Genomic DNA, 21,070 nt, shown 5'->3' on the forward strand with positions numbered 1-21,070 from the left:
GGATATAAACTTATCCTTTATAGTCATAGTTTTAAGTTAATAAAAAAGTAACACATTCGACATAATCGATTATAGTTAACTTTTTCCTAGAATTCAGGAGTAGAACAGTCAGAAGTTAAGTAAAAATATTCTAAATTTTATCAAGAACTTTGTTCTGAGTATACTCCCCATCCCTCACTCGCTCCTCAAATATTTGTCGTGAGTGGCCGAACCCTTCGATGATTTAACCATCTCATCACTATCCAGGGTGCACCACAGGGTTATTGCACTTTCGAGAAGGGTAAAGGTCAAGCTTTAAGAGGGATTCGAATCCACAATCTTGAATTCGGAGCAGCATCAGCTTCTGTTAACCACTAGACCATTCAGGGCTTAGGCAAATAGACCTCGCCTGCTTCAGATGAACCAAACCAATCATTCAGCATGACTCTTTTGCGTGTGTAACCGACGGCAATATGATACAATTTCAGAGGCAAATAAATAATACAAACAGAGGGATTTTGATACAATTAATTTTAAATGCTTTAATTTTAAAAACATTTATATTTTTTAAAAAATAACATTCTTTATCCGTATTATAGTGTGCACAAAAGGGATCTGCTAATTTATGTGAATTCAAGAATTAGTATTGAAAAAACTCAAACAAGTAGTTGTATCTATGTAATTGGAATTAGTTGTATAATGACTAAATTTTAGAAAATATTTTCGGAGAGCACGATTATTATTATGAACATTATTCTCTTCTCTGTTTAAAAACCTTTTCTCACGATCATGTACTTCGTATTCTGAAAAGTACCACCATTCGGCTGGACATTAACACGTAGTTTCGGTTCACCTCATGCCTTGTGTCGTCTCAGTGCCTTCAGCTGCAACTCATGAATTAGACATTCTCGGTTAAGTTAAGTTAGGTTAACTAGATTTTGAATTCCTCAGCGCGTAGGATTTTCCTACGCGCTATGGCAATGCATGTTGAACAAGTCACGTCGCTTGCTCGCTAGTGACATCTAGCAGGCGTTTCTTGAACTACTCGGACTCATGATCTAAATTGGCTTCGCTGTAGCACAGCAAGGATTGAGGAGATGGGTTTATAATATTTAAGTTACAAGTATTGGTGATGGAAATCAGAGCATTAAAAATCAGTAGACTCAATGCGTATCTTTTAAATATTGATATGTTTTTACAACATAGGCAAAGTAGTAATGTATTTGTAGCTCCGACGCGTCATCTTTCAATGAAGCGTTATAATAGTAATTTTTTGTAAAGAAGATATTTAGGCAAGTTAAGAAAATTTAAATATGAACAGATTATACTGTAGAGTTTATTAAAATTATTATTTTCAGTGATGACCGTAGAATGAAATGCAGAGCAACGATTACGTTATGTACTCGTATATCGCTTACTCAGACGTTTGAACATGTACATGTAAACTGCAAAATGGATTAAAATTTCCTAGTTCAAGTAATTGTATCATTGGTTATCATAACGCTATTGCTTAAATTTATGCATAAAGTAGACGACTTCGATATTTTCATACTTAGAATACAATGGATGTTTCCTGTGTACTTATTAATTTTAAAGTTAAAAACTAAGAATTATTTTTATAAACGAAGCATTTTATATTTTTCTTCTGTTCACGACTATTTATTCCTTGTAACTTTTAGCTCACGTGCATGGATTTAACTTTCTACACTCATAATTCTATTACCGAGGATCACAGTGGATCAGGGTAAGTATACATATAATTTAATATTCAAACTAAGTCTTTATTTGAAAATAAATTCTCAATTTATCCAATAAAAATAAAGTTTAGTTATAAATGCTGCTGAAAGCTGTGTAATTTTTATAATTTGTAATACGTTTATTGTATGTTATGTGTTTTGCATAAAGAGTTTCTCTTTTAAACTTAAAACCGATTGCTAAAATCACGTAATTCTGTTATGTAAAGAAAACAAATGAAAAGAATTATTTCTTACGAATTCCTCATTATCCAATTCGACAGTTAACTGCTTCAAGCTATTCAGAGCCGGTACTATGCCTTCTACTGCCTGGTGCAATCTCTATATTTCCCAAATTCTACTACAAACATGTGTTGCCCTTAAATTCTGTGGCCTGCAGTAGCTCTGAGACCGTCCTTACAATTCCTAAACGTTTAATGCTAGACTGAATATTTTAAAATGGTTACAAGACATTAGATGCTTATAAGATTTTATGAGTAAGTTTGTGGATTTCCGGCTCGTTTTTGCTCACTTCAGGAAAGTGTTCTTCAAGGATGAAAGAAAATTTGAGCCCTTTCTCTTTTACCAATTATAGCCTTTTAACCTAACGCAACCATCACTTCGATATTTATCAAAATTCTGCTTTCGTACTTAGTTAACTTCCGCTTATTCATAACGTATCTCCAAGGTTACGTCTTCAAAAATTGTTGATTAAAAGGGAGACCTTCTGCTATCCAGAAATACCAATGCTAACAATATGAAAGCAGTTGTTTACAGCCAAACTTTTGATTAATTAATGTTTTATTTCGAGTTATTAAAAACAGGAATGGTAATTTATTATGTTACTTTAAAATATTTTAATTGAATATTTAAATATGCAATGGAAAGTCAAACAAATTAATTATACAGAATTTGTATGCTCAGTATGTTCTTACACTAAGTCCAAACCCAAAAATGAGTTATTTTATTTCGTTCATTTTTTTTTTAATTTTCATTTTTTATTTATTTACATTTTTATTTTAATTATTCGTTTAATTTTTCCTGTATTTATTTATTTATTTAATACTTTTCAAATTTCTGTTTTTAATTAATTTTTATTTTATTATTTACTAGAAGAAATAGTACTTTATCACTTTTTTGTACGAAACGTTTTCATTATATTTGAGTTATGAAGAATAAAAAAAGGCACTGAAGGGAATATTATTGAACGGAAAGGAGTGCCAGACAGTTCTTTATTGCACAGTACATACTTATGTATACTGATTATCTCCTGAATTCTGCCTACCGTGTAGATAAAACCGCCGAACAATACACATTATTGCAGGTGTTATTGCGTAACGGTGGAATGGACTGACTGCATAGGGCCTTCACGGTCTTCTCCTCAGAAATTAATGTCAGTTCTCTTACAAAGCCTTCCATGAATAAATATATCCGTCGCCCTAGTTAAATCACCTACGAATGCATTGCCGTAATTAAATTGTATAGCAAAGCAAAATTCTGAACTTACTATCAATTCACACAAAACCTTTTTTCAGGCCCACGATCACCCTCTCTCCCCCAGATATTATTTTTGTTACTTTTTCTCCTTACATCCGGATTTTATTTTAAGAAATAAACTCTTTTCGTAAATTAGAGGCAACGTAATTTAGAGAGGGCACTTCCCCCCCCCCTTGAAATGAAAACCTGTATATACATTTCATGTACTTCAAATTATTGTATTTTTAACTCCAGTGTATCTTTGGTTGATCAACTCCTTTTTTTTAAGTACCCTGTTGAAAATGTAATTATTTTAATCTTTCTAGTGTTTCATTCTTGTGATTATTAAGAAAATTAGAATAAAGTCCTATGTTTAATAAGTGAATGACAGTTTACTAAATTTTACCCTGGAACTTAAAAATTTTTATAAGATAATTCAAAAATCGGAAAACTAAAATTAATATGATTTTTTAATGAAAATCTGATGATTTGACTTTAGAATCGAAAGCCTCAATCTTTTTTATTTATACTTACTTATTTTTAATGTGCAGACTTGATCGACGTGACACGGATTCTAGAAGCAGCAGCACTTTTTCTCCACCTCCACCTCCCAAGCGCATCAAATTGTATCCTGCAGATAGAGGTAGGAAAAGTTTTACTACAAATTATCTTAAAATAGTTTTTATACTTATACTCAACTGTCATAATCTCTTCTATTATTCGATAAGTTTATTGTCAAATTTGATCATAAGGTCTTTACTGTTATACGTACTGTTTTTAGCTAGAAAATAAATTTCCTCACTGAAAACTATCGCAAACTGGAAGAGAAATCCACGAATATAAAATTCAATGGCAAAAAATAACAACTTTGGTATAGCGTAGACTTAATCTCGATCGAGTTTGAGAGCGTAGACTTAATCTCTATCGAGTTTGAGGGAATTAATCTCTATCGAGTTTGAGAGAGAGAGGTCTCTCAAATTCATGAGCAAAAATCATTTTCTGCTATTCACATAAAATTATAAATAAATAAGCGGTTCATTTTCATAATTATTAAGAATAGTTAAGAGCAGTAAATTAAATTAACCAGAAGTTAATTTTTTTCTTTTTTATAAAATTAAAAAGACGTTTTTAAGACCAATTATCTGCTATCTTGCTTAGCAGATGATTCCACTCTCCGGGCAGAGGCTATCAGAGCCAATTTTTAATATAGACTACGTACTGTAGTACGTAGACTACGTACTGTAGTATTGAAATAACTGGAAAAAAACATTTAATGCAAGATGTTTATATGCTAAGCTTAATCATGTGCCTATATATATAATATGATAATAAATCGTTATAAATTGCCTAATACTCGCGCAAAAGCTGCAAAGTAATAAAATAATAATTTATTTGTTAATGGATTATTGAGTACATTATCTTCTTTGAGAAAATTAGTAGAATTTTAGTTGAATGAAGTAACTTATAAGCATTGCAAAATGAAACTAAAACTTAATCTTGAAATTATAATTCGAGACTCATTTCGAAATGTCATGACGATTGTCATCTTTTACATTCCAGTTCTCTTATATGCCCGCCAAGAATCCGAAGACACTTTCCAGCCTTTACACGTCAATCCTCCAACGCTTGCTGGACTAGCGAGAGGGGTAAGTTGTCTTTTTCTGTTATGTTCTGTTCTGTCTTTACACGTCCGTCCTCCATCGCTTGTTGGACTAGCGAAAGGGGTACGTTGTCTTTTTTCTGTTCTGTCTTTACACGTTCATCCTTCTTCGCTTGCTGGACTAGAGAAAGGGGTACGTTGTCTTTTTTCTGTTATGCGGTAGACGACTTCTACAATACTAGATTTGTATAAAGTAAAATATTTCAAAGTCCGTTCTTCTAATTATATATCTTATAATTGAAAGAACTGAAAATTTTCTACCTAAAATCTTCATTATATTTCTCATACGTTTAATGATGAATGTACGTTTCAGTGTAGAGGAAATATTCTATTAACAGTGTTTAACACTAAAATTTTATTGTCGGTTTCAAATTCAACTGAAATGAATAGTTACAACCAGATTACTTAGTCCGATACCGCTTTCAAAGGTATCGGACTTCTCTCTTATATAGCGTCATGGAATTGACTTTGGCTGGCATTTAAATTTATCTTGGAAAAGAAGAAACAATTTTGCGTTTGGAATAATATATGTCTGGGATTGATATTTAAGGAAATAATACCCATAACAATTTTTAAGCGTAATTGATTACACAGGAGACTTAGTGTAATTGATTACCCCGAGGTTGTTATTCGTATGCATGATGTCACTGCAGCTTTAAAGGAAGGTCATACGAAATTTTATAAGACGTATAGAGTGATTTGAAACTGCATCCAGCAGTTGCCATATATTTCTATTAAGTGGAGATTTTTTATAACTATCTAAAGTGAAATATGCATATTGTTGGCAAAAACTTTAAGCTATGCGATTTGACCGAACTTCGAGTCTTATTTTCTAAACTGCCTTCAGTATATCAAAAGCTATTGTAATCACCACACAGGCAAGATGATGACGAAACCACTAAGTAAGTTTTGTTTTCAAATTTAATGGGCGTTTTCAGTAAATAAACTGCAGATTAAAGCAAAAATTCTATAAAAAATTTTATTTCAGTGGGTTTCTTTTCTGCACAATTACAAAAGCATTTTTGAAAGTGTTCTAATCACTCACAAATTATTACTAATGGAATTTATATATATGCATCAGTAAATTTCCCGAATGATATTTTACTCAAGGAAATATATGAGCTTTTAGACAATTGACCAAAAATGAAAGTCTTATCTCTTTCATCTGATTACATCTAGACTACCGTAGCAACCAAGCTTATGATTGCTATTTTACTTGTATTGTGTAGCAAAGTGTCATTACTCGGAACAGACGGAACAAAATATCAGTAAACACCATGCTGAAAAAAGCTACTGGAAACAACAAGGATTTTATCAGTGCTTCTTTTGTTTTCTATTGTTGTTGCTCTGCTCATTCACGCGCAGTTATTTCTCATATTAAGCGGCCTCTGCCCTCCGCCATTGAAACCCATAAAACAGTATTCAAATACGTTTCAAAGACTAGCAAGCGATAATGTATTCTGTTATATACACTCCCCCCTCCAAGCAGCTAATTTTAATATGGTATTTAAGTAAATAAGGAAGATGCTTTCGGGCTTCATTTGAGTACCAATAGCAATTATTATTTTCTTCGCTTTGCTTCTATCAAATTTCGTAAAAATATTTATATTATAGAGTACATGTGGCTCCTGAATCAACTGACCATTTCGAGTTTCGGAATTCTTTTCTTTGCAGACTTCGAATGTATAATTCTCGGTCTTCTCAAACTTCTTATTTTTTATTTTCATCTTCGTATGTATCCTCATTTACAGCAACTTTCGGTTCTTTTTTTATTATTTTATTTATTTATTTTTTAATTTTTATCTTTCATATATTAATTTTAAATATATATAATATTTTATATTATAATTTTCTTTATTCACTTGCTTTTCATTCGTGAAAATTTGCAATGATTGCTTCTTCATTAACTGAAATGTTTGAAATTTGTACTGAAATTCGTTTTAAAAGAAATTGCCTCTTCTGCTCGCATGCCTCCTTTTCTTCTCGGGCCCACCAGCGGCCGAGCGGTAAAGTCGCTGAACACCGGTAGTTCGGTCTGAGGTTCGAATCCCGCGAACGGGCTGGCTGCATGGGCGTTTTCGTGGTTTTCCCCATGTGTAACGTGTATACGATCCAGTTTCCCTTAGAAAGCCCTCCACGAAGGCATCCCTTCCCTTAGGCAGATAGCCCTAGTGTGCTTTGCCATAATTAAATACACCACACCACACCTTTTCTTCTCGAGCACTCGTCGATCATTTTTGTTTCTACATATTTCAACGTTAGTTTTTCTTCTGTTAGTGCTTCTAAAGCTGTAATAGTGTTGCCATATGTGTCTCCTTTATTTGTTCGCCAGTTCCTCGCTGTTGATATTCAGCGTTTTGTTGATGTGTTCGAGCTTATATTCGTTTTCTGCTTTTAACGTATGCAGCTGTATAAACGTCTATTATGATGTTACCTATCATAACAGACGTTCATAATAGAGCTCTGGATGATAACAGAGCTCTGGGTGGTCATTTGACAAGGTATTTTAGAGCAAATTGGCTCAGATTGACGTACGCGTAAAGAATACTGCGAAAATATCCATACATCCAGCTTATTCTTTCCTGAATCTAACATCGAATGGGATTGCCTATGTTCAGTGGAATGGCCTTAATAGTTCAGCCATTCTTAGGCACTGTAGAATTCCTCACTTTGGGATTCTAAGTCAATGTTGGAAGTGAAGAATCTAAGAACTGATAATCGAATAATCGCTTGAGTTCGGTGACAAGAAACAACAAGATAGAAAGGTAACTAACCCTTTATTATTCCAATAAGATTTAACAAAACTCCGCCTGGGAGTGTACAAGCAAAGCCCGAACTTGGACTTGAACTTAAAAGACTAAGAATTAAACTAAAACTAAGATTAACTAAAGAAGTAATATGCGAAGCTATCAAGGTTCAAATCGAGTTGGCCCCTTAACTTATTTGACTACGAAGCTTAGCAAGGGCCTGAGTACGGCCGAGCGTAATAACAGCTTTGAGAGAGAGAGTGACCAAAAAGGCAGACGGGCGTAAATCAGAAACTCTGATTCTTTCTGACTCAGTAAGTAACTTCGTGGTTTAAATACCGCTCCTCCTCATTAAATATTCAGCAAGATTCCAAAACTACGTTCTGGCCGGAAGCAGTAAGTTGAAGTTAAGAATTTGACAGGAAAGGAACTTTAACTTAAAATTTAACTGTTAATAAAATTAACATAATCCTTACAGCACAATGAGTAAAAGCAGATTGTTTCACTCTTAGATACGCTTAGCGCAAAAGGAGTAAACAGTACTGAAAGCAGCGAAAATGTGTAAATGAATCTTAAAACTGGGAAATTATGGTAAAAATCTAATGCGGAGGATTTGTGCTTATAAGGAGTCTTAAATTTTCTTTAAAAACTTCCAGCTGAAAATTTCGTGGTTCGGGCCAATCGATATATATTTCAGCAGTCTTGCTTAGCTGAATTAGTTACTTTAAGGAATCTTCATGCGTGAATTGAAGTAGAAGATTAGGTACTTGAGAAGGAAAAAGCAACTTCTGCGATTTTGGGGAAAAGAGAAGAACCTGAAAATTTGGGGAATAGAAGTTTACTTCTGGAAAATGGTCAGTTTTAAACCTCTTGTAGCTTTCGAAGGTATATTTATCAAGCATTTTTTTAAATTTTATTTTTACAGAATTTGCATTCATAGAGGAGAAGGAAAATAAAGCAGTTGATCTTTTTTTCAATATTATCACGTTTTATTAAGCATTTTTTTCAATCGAGTGTTTCTTTTGGAGGGAAAGGAAACTATAATGAAAAATGTGAAAGAAAGAAATAAAACTACATTTTTTCTCTTAAACTTTCAGTATTAATTACTTTATGAACTAGCTTTAACATCCGTTTCTTATACAGATGCAATGGCAAATTTAACATGTTTGCCTTTTGTTTTAAGTCATTTCAGTTATTTAATTTCATAACTGTATATGCCTTCTAGTATTCTAACTGTGGGTTTTAATCTTTCTGCAGATCGAGAATAAATACAAGCTAAACGCCAACTGTGTCAGAAACATATACAAAAGATACAAAAAAGGGTAAGTACGCTAATTAATTAAGGAAATTACCTATTTCTCTTCTTATTTGATTTTGCAGTATCTTCCATTAAATGTGTTTCTATTCTACTGTAAAAAAATTTAAAAGACATAAAACTGGAAGGAAAATTTAAAATCTTTTCAATAGTAAAATTTCAACAGGACGTAAAAAATATACAGCGAAAAATGGAAAATATAATAGGACACTAAAGTACTGAATTTATTTGTTTCTTAAATTTAATTTTTTGTCGCTCTACAGGATTCTGTAATCAAGAAAATATATGCTATTTCCTCTCGTTCTCAAGCAGTATAGTGTATTCCAGAGTCGAAACTGACATGTTTTAACATCTGAAATAAATCTCAAAATTGCTCCATTGAATTGAATAAATCAAAAATTATAAATGATGCATAGGTATTAAATTATTACTCTTGGAATAATGAATAATACAAGAAAATAAGCATTAAATATTCAAATATTTGTTCATATCAACAAAAATTTTCAGTGTTTCTTCCTCAGGTCCCATGACATATATTTACACGATATTGGTGTTCAGTCAACACCTGCACTAACATTTCCCTACGAGTAAATATAATGCCTTGGTTGTAGAGATATTAGGTAATTTTTTGAAGCAGAAGAGATGACAAATTAGCAACCGCCTTCGCCGGGAATCGAACCACGGACCTTTGGAAGATCGGCCTAGCGTGCAGAACCACTACACCACGAAGGCACGCTAGGTAGGTGGGAGAAATGCATTATATGGTAATGCGATTTTTGAACTCAACGAAAGCCTCCAGCAGTGGAATCATGCAGAGAGAGTTTTTAACATACCTCCAAAGAAATAAATCACAAATTGTAAGGAACTGAACAGTAAGTTAGGAATCCAGGAACTGAACAGTAAGTTAGGAATCCAGGAACTGAACAGTAAGTTAGGTTTAGCAATACCTCAGACACCTATGGTACTACAGAGGTGCTGGCCTAGCTTTAACCTGTACCTGTACAAATCACGTATTGAAATATTGCAAGATTTCGATGAATTAAGCTTTAGATCTTTCATTTCTCCTTTTCGGAAAATAGATTCCACAGCTGATGAATAAAGGATTGTTAAAATTTAGCATAAAATTGTGTGACATTCGCAAGGAGTACTTTGGGAGCATTTGCACGAGGCAACTCATATTCAGCGTGTCTTGCTTTCTATTCAGAATATTTTTTTTCCTATTTTATAGATCATTTTTACTATAAATGATTGTACTGAATTATTTAATTTGCTCAAAACACACCTGCCTACGCTATCTGCTTATACTTAATCCCAGTTTTACTAAGAAACCCTCGGGGGTGGAATCCGATCATCACGTGTACTTTCCTTGGTTACAGCCGAAAACATCGCGGCAAAACCATCGCACACGAAAACGTCGCAGAGAAAACAACGCAAGGCGAAAACGTCGTGCTACAAAACATCGTAGGAGAAAACATCGCAAAGAGAAAACATCGCAGTTCTAAAACATCGTGGTACAAAACATCGTCGTCGAAAATAAAGCGATTCAAAAACTTCTCAGTTTAAAAACATCGTCGTCGAAAATATCTTGGTAAAAAATAAAGTATCTACAAATCATCGCATGACGATAACATCGCAGACATGCTTTTTTTTTTCAGGCTTTAATAACTGTAAATGGAAATATGGTTCCCATAAGATTTGTGAGCGCAAGATGTAAAGAAGAATAATTTTTACTTTCACATTTTTTTTATTAATCAATACATTTTTGCTGAAAAAGTAAGAAGGAAACTTAAGCATAGAAAATTAATGCAACTTATAGCACTTAATAGGATTTTAAACCGACATAGTTAACTAACAAAGACCATTAATAAGTCATAAAGTGTTTACTGGTAATTTTTCATAAAAAGTATAATCTATAAGTTGCATTTAATTTTCTATGCTTAAGTTTCCTTCTTATTTTCTCAGCAAAAATTTATTAGTTAATATAAAATATGAAAAACAAATTATCCTTCTTCTATCTTGCGCTCACAAATTATTATGGGAATATCTGTTTACAGTTATTAAAGTCTGAAAAAAGCATATCTGCGATGTTATCGTCACGCGATGATTTGTAGATACTTTATTTTTTACCACGATATTTTCGACGACGATGTTTTTAAACTGCGAAGTTTTTGAATCGCTTTATTTTCGACGACGATGTTTTGTACCACGATGTTTTCTCTTTGCGATGTTTTCTCCCACGATGTTTTGTAGCACGACGTTTTCGCCTTGCGTTGTTTTCTCTGCGACGTTTACGTCCGCGATGTTTTTGCCGCGATGTTATCGGCTGACACCCTTTCCTTACCTCCAGTCTCTCAAGAGGATTTTCTGCTATGTAGATTTTAACTGCCCCCAATGGCGCAAAGGAACTATGGTCACCAAAGTCTATGCCATACCCGAGATTCGAACTTGTATCCATTGGTAGGGGTGATCGAATTTGAGACTGCGATATCAGTATATCGTCCAGAATGGCTATTTTGTATGAACTATGAAAGAGAATTTTACACGTAGTTGCGATAAATATTCATACGTGAAAATAACATATTTAACACTGAGCTGTACATTTGTACCTCGAAACTAGGAAAAAATAGTTCAAACTTTACAAAGCTAATTTATCTGTCACCTTCAAAAAGATCGTAGTGAAGAATAGATATGTTACAAATTTCTCTTCTGAAACTACAGAGTTAATTTTCTCTGTCAACAACTTTTCTTTTTCTGAAATACATATGTATGCACAGGGAGCACCAAAAGTCACTAAATGTTTTAAAACTCATAAAACACTATCGAATTGTTGTATCATGATGTGGTTTTTCAACAATATGTCTGACATGAACTCAGATTTTTTTTTTTTTTTTTTTTTTTTTTTTTTTGGAGACAAGCCAAAAAAAAAAAGTATTTTAAAAATTTGCTCTATATACATGACACAAGAAAATGACCTCAGACTTAAACTTAGTTGCCCTTACACAAGTTACGCTCCAAATGTAGATTTTATCTAAAATAGACGACATAGCGATTATACAACCCGACACAGACTTAACAGTACCCGTACAGCCCCTGCCGAGGCCTGAACGCACCGTGAAAGCAACTTATCTCCCCCATTCTGCCCGCTCCCATTACACGGACGTTACAAATGACCAGCTCAGGCGAAGTGCTGAATAGACAGGAGTGCGCTGTTTAGCCTAACTTTGGATGATATTCTATGAAAACAAAGCTTTCTTAAATGCTGTACGACTACTTAATTACACCGCCTTGTACTGTACTAAGTGTTCAGTGTGTTCTCCAGAGTAGCTGCACATTAAGCCTGTAATCATACGATTATACGACGTACTGAGCATCTCTGGATTTATGAAAGCGACTTCGTGCCGGGTAGCATCTGTAATTGTGTTAGGGATGATGAGCAGCTGAAGCACACTTGGCACTTCAAATAGCTCCACGAAAAAATAATCACGGGCATTAAGTTTGGCGATCCATGAGGCTAAGCAGTAAGAAATAACGGAATGTACAATCGGTCAGGACAAGATACTCTTTTGAGGGTCCGCAACATCCTTGAGATCATTGGACTTATACGTCAGTGTCACGTACGACGCCATCCTGCTTACGTCACTGCTGGTGATGTAAAATCGGTACGCATTTCAAATACATACTTTAATATCCATGTACATTATTTGGTTTCGCACTAAAGATTTTAACGTATTGCGTATATGCCTGTCTTTCTCATCTTGTAATTCGTGAATTACGTGTTAACTGCTATATATATATATATTCATAGAATATCTTTTGCTTATCGAAACCGCATCATGCTCTTATTCCTCCCGTGTTTAAATATTCAGTACTAAACAAAATACACTCTGTCACAAAAAGTCTATGCACCTAGAAGAAAACGAACTACAATCACGAAACTTAACTTGAATATAGTGTAGGAAGAGATAAGCAAATGATTATAAATTCAGAACAAAAGATGGTTTTTATTAAGAAGTTATGGCATGTAAAATGTTACAAATCAGTAAGTAGTTTAGCCACCTCTATCAGCTATACAAGCCGAAACACGGCGTGCCGTCTAATCAAGAAGAAGGTCACATATGACCTCCTGTGGTAGATCATGCCATAATCTTTGCAACTGGGTGGTTAACTCACCAATATTCTGAGACGACTGCAGTTGCCTTCCAAGCATGTCCCAAACGTGCTCTGTTGGTTAGAGTTCTGGTGACCTGGCAGGCCACGGGAGTATTTCATATCCTTGAAAACACTGTTGGGAGAGTCGTGCAGTATGTGGACGAGCGTTGTGTGGCTGATAAATGGCATATGAGTGACTTTATAACATAGGCAGTAAAACCGGCGTTAAAATATCGTCCACGAAACTGCGAGTCGTCATAGTGCGTTGAAGGGCGACTAGAAGTGATCGTGCATCCCAAAATATCGCTCCCTACACTGTGACACCTTGTATAATAGCCGTATGCCGCTCGACAACAAATGCCAGATCGGACCGCTGGCCTAGCCGCCTCCACACACGTGTTTGTTAGTCATCAGCATTGAGACTGAATCGGGACTAATCGCTGAAGGTCGCACGCCTCCAGTCGGTCCCACTCCAGCTTGCCTGAGTTCGGCAAAAATCTAGTCGTCTTCGAATGGTTTCCTTTGATACCACTGGGTGATTGGAAGGTGGTAAATGGCGTCGAGTCGATGGTAGCAGCGTTGTTGGTGTGGAAATGGCCACTCTCATGATTGCGTAATCCTCGCTCTCATTTGTGTTTTTGGGAAGTCCTAACCCTCCGCGACGGCAGATTATCCCTTCCGTGATCCATTGTCGCAAACACCGAGCAACTACCATATCGCTCTGACCGAGATGGTGTCCGATACGCCTGTTTGACCAACCTGCTTCTCTGAGGTCTAATATGCGCCCCCTTATCAAAACCCGATAAGTGTTCGTACCGCCACCTTTTATGTCTTAGAGGCATCTCTAGTCACACTACCTTCCATCCAAGCCGATAGATTCATTTAAATAGCCTTACGATACGAATAATCATACTTTTAAACTCTATCAACTACGCATAGCTTGCTTAACCTTGTCTCATTCGCGTCGAAATATAAATTATTTGCATATCTCTTATCAGACTACATTCCTGCCGACTTTTTGCGATTGTGGCTCGATTTCTTTTGGGTGCATATATATAGTTTTTGTGACAGAGTGTATTTAAGGAAAGGGTGTTCGTGGCTTCCAGGAATTGTATTTAGGTCGCATTTCTATGAAATTGGAATCCTTGATAAACTGCACTTCTGCGGTAGCAGTACTATCAACATCAATAATACTAATGACTTACATGGGGGTGATAATAATAATCACACAAGGTAATATTTTAATAATACTCCTCTTCAGGCTCACCTGTGGTTGAGTGGACAAGACTGCTGAACATTAATAGTTCAAACCGGGTTGGAATTCTGTGAAATGAGTTGGCTAGATGGGTGTTTTCATTATTTGTCATATTTGTGATAAAATATGACAAACAATTTCTTCTTTAGTGTGTTTTTGCCCAAAAACGTACTCCACGGAGGCATCTCTCTTTCTTTAGACGTATAGCCCTAATGTGCTTTATCACAACCAAATAGCGCATTTCACTCTTATGCTACAATTATAACTTATAGTAACTATTGTGCATTTTGTTTAATTCTCAAACAAATAACGCAAAGAAGTTTAAATAGTTTAAATAGAAGTAGGAGGAGAAATTAAAAAAATAATTAAAAATAATGGAGATAATAAGCAGTAGAGGTTTTTAGATTAATTTGAATAGGAAATAGGAGAAATAAAAAATAATTATAAAAAGGTAAAACAATCTGAAATGTTTTAGATTTTAAATTACGTCCAAATATGCGTTTTTTTTTTTTTTTTTTTTTTTTTTTTTTTTTTTTTTAACGTTTTGTGTGTTACATTACGGTATACATACTCAAACTATAAAATCCAGTTCAACAGTAATATCGCAAATTAATTTTAAAATGAGCATATCTTTGGCGTTTCCGATACAGATTCGCTCGCGCTGAAGATAAAAATGTTTTTCTTTTTCGTACAGTGTTGCCACTGATCGCTTTGAAATAGTTTATTTTTTAATTAAAAATTCGTACAAGTGTTACAAAACCTGAAATCGATAATAAAATTAATTTCAAATTTAAATTAGGGCTTCCACATGCCCATATTCTATGCAAGATTGCGTTATGATTGCGTCAAATTTTGATGGCTCTAGGTACCGTTGTTTTACCACAATGCTAGAAACATACATGCATTTACGCAGATGCTTCATTATTTAATTTCTTTAAACATAAAACAGGTTGATAATATATGGTGGCAACGATTTAAGAAGTGATACAGCCTTTTAAAGTTTTCGATGCAAAATGCCAAAACGAAATTAATAGTCCTTCAGGGCCCCCTTGGACTAATAATAAAGATTTTTAGATTAATTTGAAATGGAAATAAGGGAAATTATAAGTTAACAACCAACTTAACACTAACCTAATATTGCTTCAATATCTTCGAAATTAGCATTTAAAAATGAATTTGATTTGATATACTCTAGCTGTTCGATGCAGCTCACAGCAAATAGGTAACTGTAGATTAAGTCCTTCCAGAAAAAGAAATAAAAGAACACGCGTTTTATTCAACCAGCGGCAAAAAGAAAGCAACTGCAGCTTCCGTTTGACTACTAACGTGTCCCAGTATATGCATTATGTTGTTGTTGCTGTTGCTTTATGCTCACTTGTCTGACGTAGTCAACCCAAGCCCACGAAATTCCTCGTGGCGAGCCTTGAGCACCTAGCAGATGACAGTGAGTTTTGGCTCAATTTCGCCCCTAATTTTGATGGAGAGCACCGCGGGGGGGACGAGTCCGAGGGTCTCCCACCACTCTTCCCTTCCACCAAACCACACGAGAGGACTTTCGGTTCGCCGCATATTTAGAGTTCCGCCATGCCGAACCAACACTATACATTTATAAGCATCAATTTCTTCTCCGGGATTCGAACCCGAGGCCTTAGGCACGTCAGTCAGCGACGCTAACCATTCCACCGCTTGGGCTTCATATGCATTCTAGTGACACTTACCTTTGCAGTAGTATTCATCAAAATTGTGCTTATTTATGCCAAAGCATGTTTAACAAATATTTATCTATTGATTTAATATAGAGTGTCATGAGGATGCCTACCTTAGTTGGTGTTTATTATATTTATATTTCAAGTTTTAAGGGCTGAATAAAAGCATTCAAATAAAACTGGATAAGTGTTTTTCAGCCCAAATAGGAAGAAGCCACGTTATCTTCTTTTATAGTCCATGAGTAATTATATCCTACAGAAAAGGATAGGCTAATATTAACTGAAAGATGACCATGGCGATAATGCTGCAGAGCAGGAAGTCGCTGCTTGGTAACCAAAATTTGATTCGTTTTAGATGTCATAATGGCAAATACTGGCTGTCAAATTAAAATACAAAATTTTAGATTAATGTAATGGCTAAAGTATCTACAATGAGATGCTTAAGCTAACGTATTTACAATGAGACTAGCAGCTGGAGCCAACAAACCTCGCACGCTATATGAGTTTGATTAAATGATTAAATGCGTGATACTAGTTTTCAAACTAATAATTTGATTATTTAACTATGAAATATAGCGAATCTTGGGAGCCCTTTCGTAAGTACAGAATGTTGTAAGTTAGGTCATCCGTAATCCGGAGATTGCCGTAAAAAAGGTTTCGTTTTTACGACGCCCATCAATGATTTATTTCTTTGGGGTTACTCAAAAGCATTGTTTGTAAGAACTGCATAGCCTCTAACTTAGTTGCAAAAGACGAGGAGATGCCTGTCATTTTTGAACACCTTCGCCGATCCATGAGTCGAACTCTGTCACGTCTAACAAGCATTTTCTATTTTTTTACTGTACCTACATTCCTTTACCGTGTATTTTCTTTATACATCTAGCCTATTCAGGTAGTCTTTGCGGCCACAGGTTGCTGTGTAGCAATAGTTTGTTTTTGAATTCTTGACGTATATTTAAAATTTGTCTAAGAATGTTTTAGATATATATACACATTGGTTTTGCCAGAAGTAATACGCTCTTTTACAGCTGTTGAAAAGTCGTTACAGTTGTTAAAAAAAGTAGTTGAAATTATCTATTTATTGTCTTACCAGTACCATAGAAAATATTTCATCACATGTTTAGACAATATAACATTTCTCCTCAAAACAAACTTCAGATTTTTATTATTTCTTATTGCCAATTTATTTGCCTTCCCAATTATTGTTTCTCACTACAAAAAATAATGACGTAAAATAATAGCGTATTTTTAATAATAATAATTCATTCATTCATTTTTATTGTTCCTTGTAGCGTTACTGTCCAAGTTGATGACGAAATAGTGAAACATTATTGCAATGAAGATGCCTGCATCATTGAAGTGACGAAAGTCGATGAAGAGCTGTGTGACGTTACGTTAGTGGAGTTGTAGCTGTCTTCTGTATAAGCCAACCCCCACCTAGTTACAAAAAGGTTCCTTTTCATCGTGTGGGGCTTAATTTTCTGAAAGCTTATCCAAATTTTTCATTGTTTTCTTTCGTTTTTTAGCTACGAAAATATTTTTCAACATTGGACAATTTTTTCAGATTCTATTTTTGAAGTTCAATGGATCTTCTGAATGGAGATTTAACTAATGAAGATTATACTCAGCTTTTTATCACTTTTAAGTAAATTCATATTTAAAATATTTCAATGAAATTAGCTGACGGTGCCAATTCCTTGCGAAATTTCTCAATGCCTGTTGAATAATGGGATATGTGGCCAAAGGAAATATATTGTGTGTGTTTATATATATATATATATTGTTATAGCTGAATGCTTACTAAAGCAGTTCGTCCAAAATATTAAAAAAAAAAAGGTATTTTAGAAAAAGACAACGGCGAATGAAATTTTATATATTTTTATTGATGTTACATTTTTGTAACTATAATTTTATGTGAACCAAAAAAAAAAAAAAAAAGCTCTTGTGTGAAATAAAAAATATTTTTAATACATTGTGAATACTTGGAAGAAGTCGAACGTAAAGGAAAAAATGGAAAAAAATAAAGCTATAAAGATTTTTTAAAATAAATATATATAGAAAAGATATATATTCAATAATACAGACACACAAATATATATTTTAGAAGCTTATGTTTTTATGTACGTGTTGTGTAGCTTAAAAAGCAGCGTGGAATTGAAAGTAGAAAGATAAAAGAAAGATTTTACAGTGTATGCGTACTTGGCTGCTTTGCGCATTTTCAGATAAAATGTTTAAAATTTCCTGTATTTTTAATGTCTTTAATTTTCTTCATCTAATACAAATACTACGAAATCTTATCACTTCTAACCATTTCATCATTAGATGAGTCCCAAGTGAACAGTACATCGTATATTGTTCTATGGAAATTTTCTTATACATTTATGACATTTTTATGAAATACAGAATTTCAAAGTGGCCAAAAGAATTTTTTTTATTACGAAAATGATGAGAGTTGATTTAAAGAAAATAAATGGTCACAAGACCTAATCTAGAATGATCCTTTAAGACATTTCATTTTTGTGTTTCAAATCTGTGTATAGATTCGTAAACTCTTAAATTTTAAATTTTCTTTCAGTAAATCGAATACAATCTTTATAGTATTTTTTCAAGCAATTAATTCTGAATTATTATTCAGATAGCTTTCAGTTAAAACTAAGAGAGATTGCTATATTGTTTGAATCTTCTTTAACTAAGAACTATGCCTGCCGATCAGTTATATGACTGAAACAAAGATATGTTTCTTAGTTAGAAACTTCTATTACTTTTTAGACGAATTATTAATGTGCGAGTTTATCATTTTATAGTGAACAATTTCCGTTTTAGGTGAATTCAGTTTCATCTTTTGTTTCTCATCTTCCTATGAATGCCTGGATGGAAATATTTTGCTTCGTGATTTTTAGTTTTATGCAAAATTCCAAAGCTTTCGAAGAGAAGAATTATATACTAGATAAAGAAATTTAAAGAGATATTTTATTTTGACATAATAAATAAATAAAAACTGATGAAACTTTGCAAGACACATCAGTAAATATTATAGTGATGTATTTTGCATGCGAGTTTCATTGCATATATTGACTGTGAATACAAGATATGCCCCAGAGACGGAGGTAAATTTCGAATTACAAAAACACTTGCAGATATCTCCGACTAACATTTTTAAATGGACAATAGGATTTCAAATCCGGATTGAATATTCAGTTGTATAAGCGGCTGCAATAAAAGTGAGAAAATTTTCAAAGAAATAAAATTGATAAAACTTGAATATAGTAATTTGGCTTTAATCTGGGTGCAATAATTTGAGACTATGTATCTGACATAAAGCTAACTATTTTTCTAGATATTTTTTGAAGACAATGTTGTAGAAACTGTTGCATGCATTGTTTTTTTTTATTTTGTTGTAAAATTTATTTTTAAATGCTATATTTATGTGGTTTTGTTCTTCATTGGCTTAAGCATTTTGTATTCATGTGTCACGTACTTCTTTCTTAATCATGTGCTTGCTAGTTTCCATATTTTAAGTTGCTTGTACGAAGAACTGAATGTGCAAGAAAACGAATTGAAAGTTATTTTGTCTTCCTTTAGTATAGAGGGTTTACTGATGCTGGTTGAATGCTACACAGAAGCCTCTCAGATGCCATAAGCTTGATTGTGATAGTTTTAAATACATTTTTTGTATTTTGTGTCTGTCGATTTGTGTAACTATCGCTGAGCTAGTTTTGAGGGTGATATTAACGTTTGTGCATAGATATTAGATAATGTATTATTTACTCTATTTATATAATTCTATAGAACCAAAACACTTTTTCCTGATCTTTCCAAATAATTTCTACGAAACTTACTTTTTCAAATACTTGTGTATCTATCATATTTATTTATAAAACAATATTACCGAATTTTAATGATTTTAATTTACTACATTAGTAAATAAAAAAATTCTCAAGAAATTCTGAAGAAATCAGAATAAATGAAGACTATCAAAATTTTTTAAATATTTTCTTTCTATTCATTCAGTAGAATTAATACCGATCTTAAATTAGTATTTTGAAAAAAAAATTAACATTAGAGGTTCGCTAAGTTCTCTGACTCATTGTTTTAATAAATTCCTAGAGAAAATATATTTCCTTTCCTTTTCAATCCAAAGGAGCAAATGTGCAATAAGATTTACATAGGACGCACAAACTGTTATCCATATAGAGTTAGTAGGATAAGACCACAGTTTAAAATATAACAATAGTACATCAATAACTGTGTATCTAAATCCTATGCTCAAGTGAACGATATCAATATCTTTTTATTCTGAACAACTGACAATTTTTTGTTACACCGAAACCAAATGCCCTCTTATTGTGCCTTATGTATCATAGCATTTTTATGTAAGGTGGTAGTCATGTTGGAAGAATCCAATAAAGTTTTTTCTAATTTTTCATAATAGTCTGATGTGTCGTTTTATCTTTAAAAAGTGCATTTTATAAAGTATTTTAGAAGAACTGTGACGTGCTACTACAAATATAACACTTTCTGCATTGTAAAATAACTGCATTGACCCATAATATATAGAATTAATAGAAAACATAGTATAATTTATGGCTTAAAAAATAAACAAACTTTAAAGAAGTCGATTCAAAAAAATCTGCAAAACATTACCGCTTGCTCATTAAGGATATATACAAGTTATACTGAAGTGCTAGTTTCAGCATAACAACAATTTAAAAGCTTTTGCATTTCATGAAGTCTGAAGCCAATGTCAGACTTACTTTTATTGACCATAAAGTTAAAATAGCTCAACTTTTCTTTCCAATTATTAAGTCATAATGAGAAGCTTCAAAATGTCATACGGTTTTCACTTTAAATGAAATAAAAATGCAAATACCACGTTAAATTTCAATTTATCTAATTTGGATTAACACAAGTAGCTCAAGCTTTGAAAGCAGCCTTTAGTTCCTAAACGTAAAGAAGCGAAATCTAAATAGAAGAATGTGAAATCTGATTTGCCCAGTTAACCTTTCAAAGCTTCATATGAAGTTACCTCTCTTAATTCAAAGCAAAACAT

General features: G+C 33.5%; 1 protein-coding gene across 3 annotated transcripts in view; it reads left to right on the plus strand.

Annotated features, from left to right (window-relative positions):
- LOC118188230 (protein grainyhead-like) overlaps positions 1-20,449 on the plus strand; it is a 285,114-nt gene extending 264,665 nt beyond the window's left edge. For all 3 annotated transcript variants that reach the window (XM_085806975.1, XM_085806973.1, XM_085806974.1), the window contains 5 exons: positions 1,659-1,723; positions 3,740-3,831; positions 4,749-4,834; positions 8,853-8,917; positions 17,313-20,449. In XM_085806975.1, the coding sequence (XP_085663101.1) occupies positions 1,659-1,723; positions 3,740-3,831; positions 4,749-4,834; positions 8,853-8,917; positions 17,313-17,430 (426 nt within the window). In that variant the 3' untranslated portion in view covers positions 17,431-20,449. The remainder of the gene's footprint in view (positions 1-1,658; positions 1,724-3,739; positions 3,832-4,748; positions 4,835-8,852; positions 8,918-17,312) is intronic.
- Positions 20,450-21,070: the final 621 nt, after the last annotated feature.

This window comes from Stegodyphus dumicola, chromosome X1 (assembly GCF_044657685.1).
Source record: "Stegodyphus dumicola isolate Sdum_Otavi_A_Nest chromosome X1, ASM4465768v1".
Lineage (NCBI taxonomy): Eukaryota > Metazoa > Arthropoda > Arachnida > Araneae > Eresidae > Stegodyphus > Stegodyphus dumicola.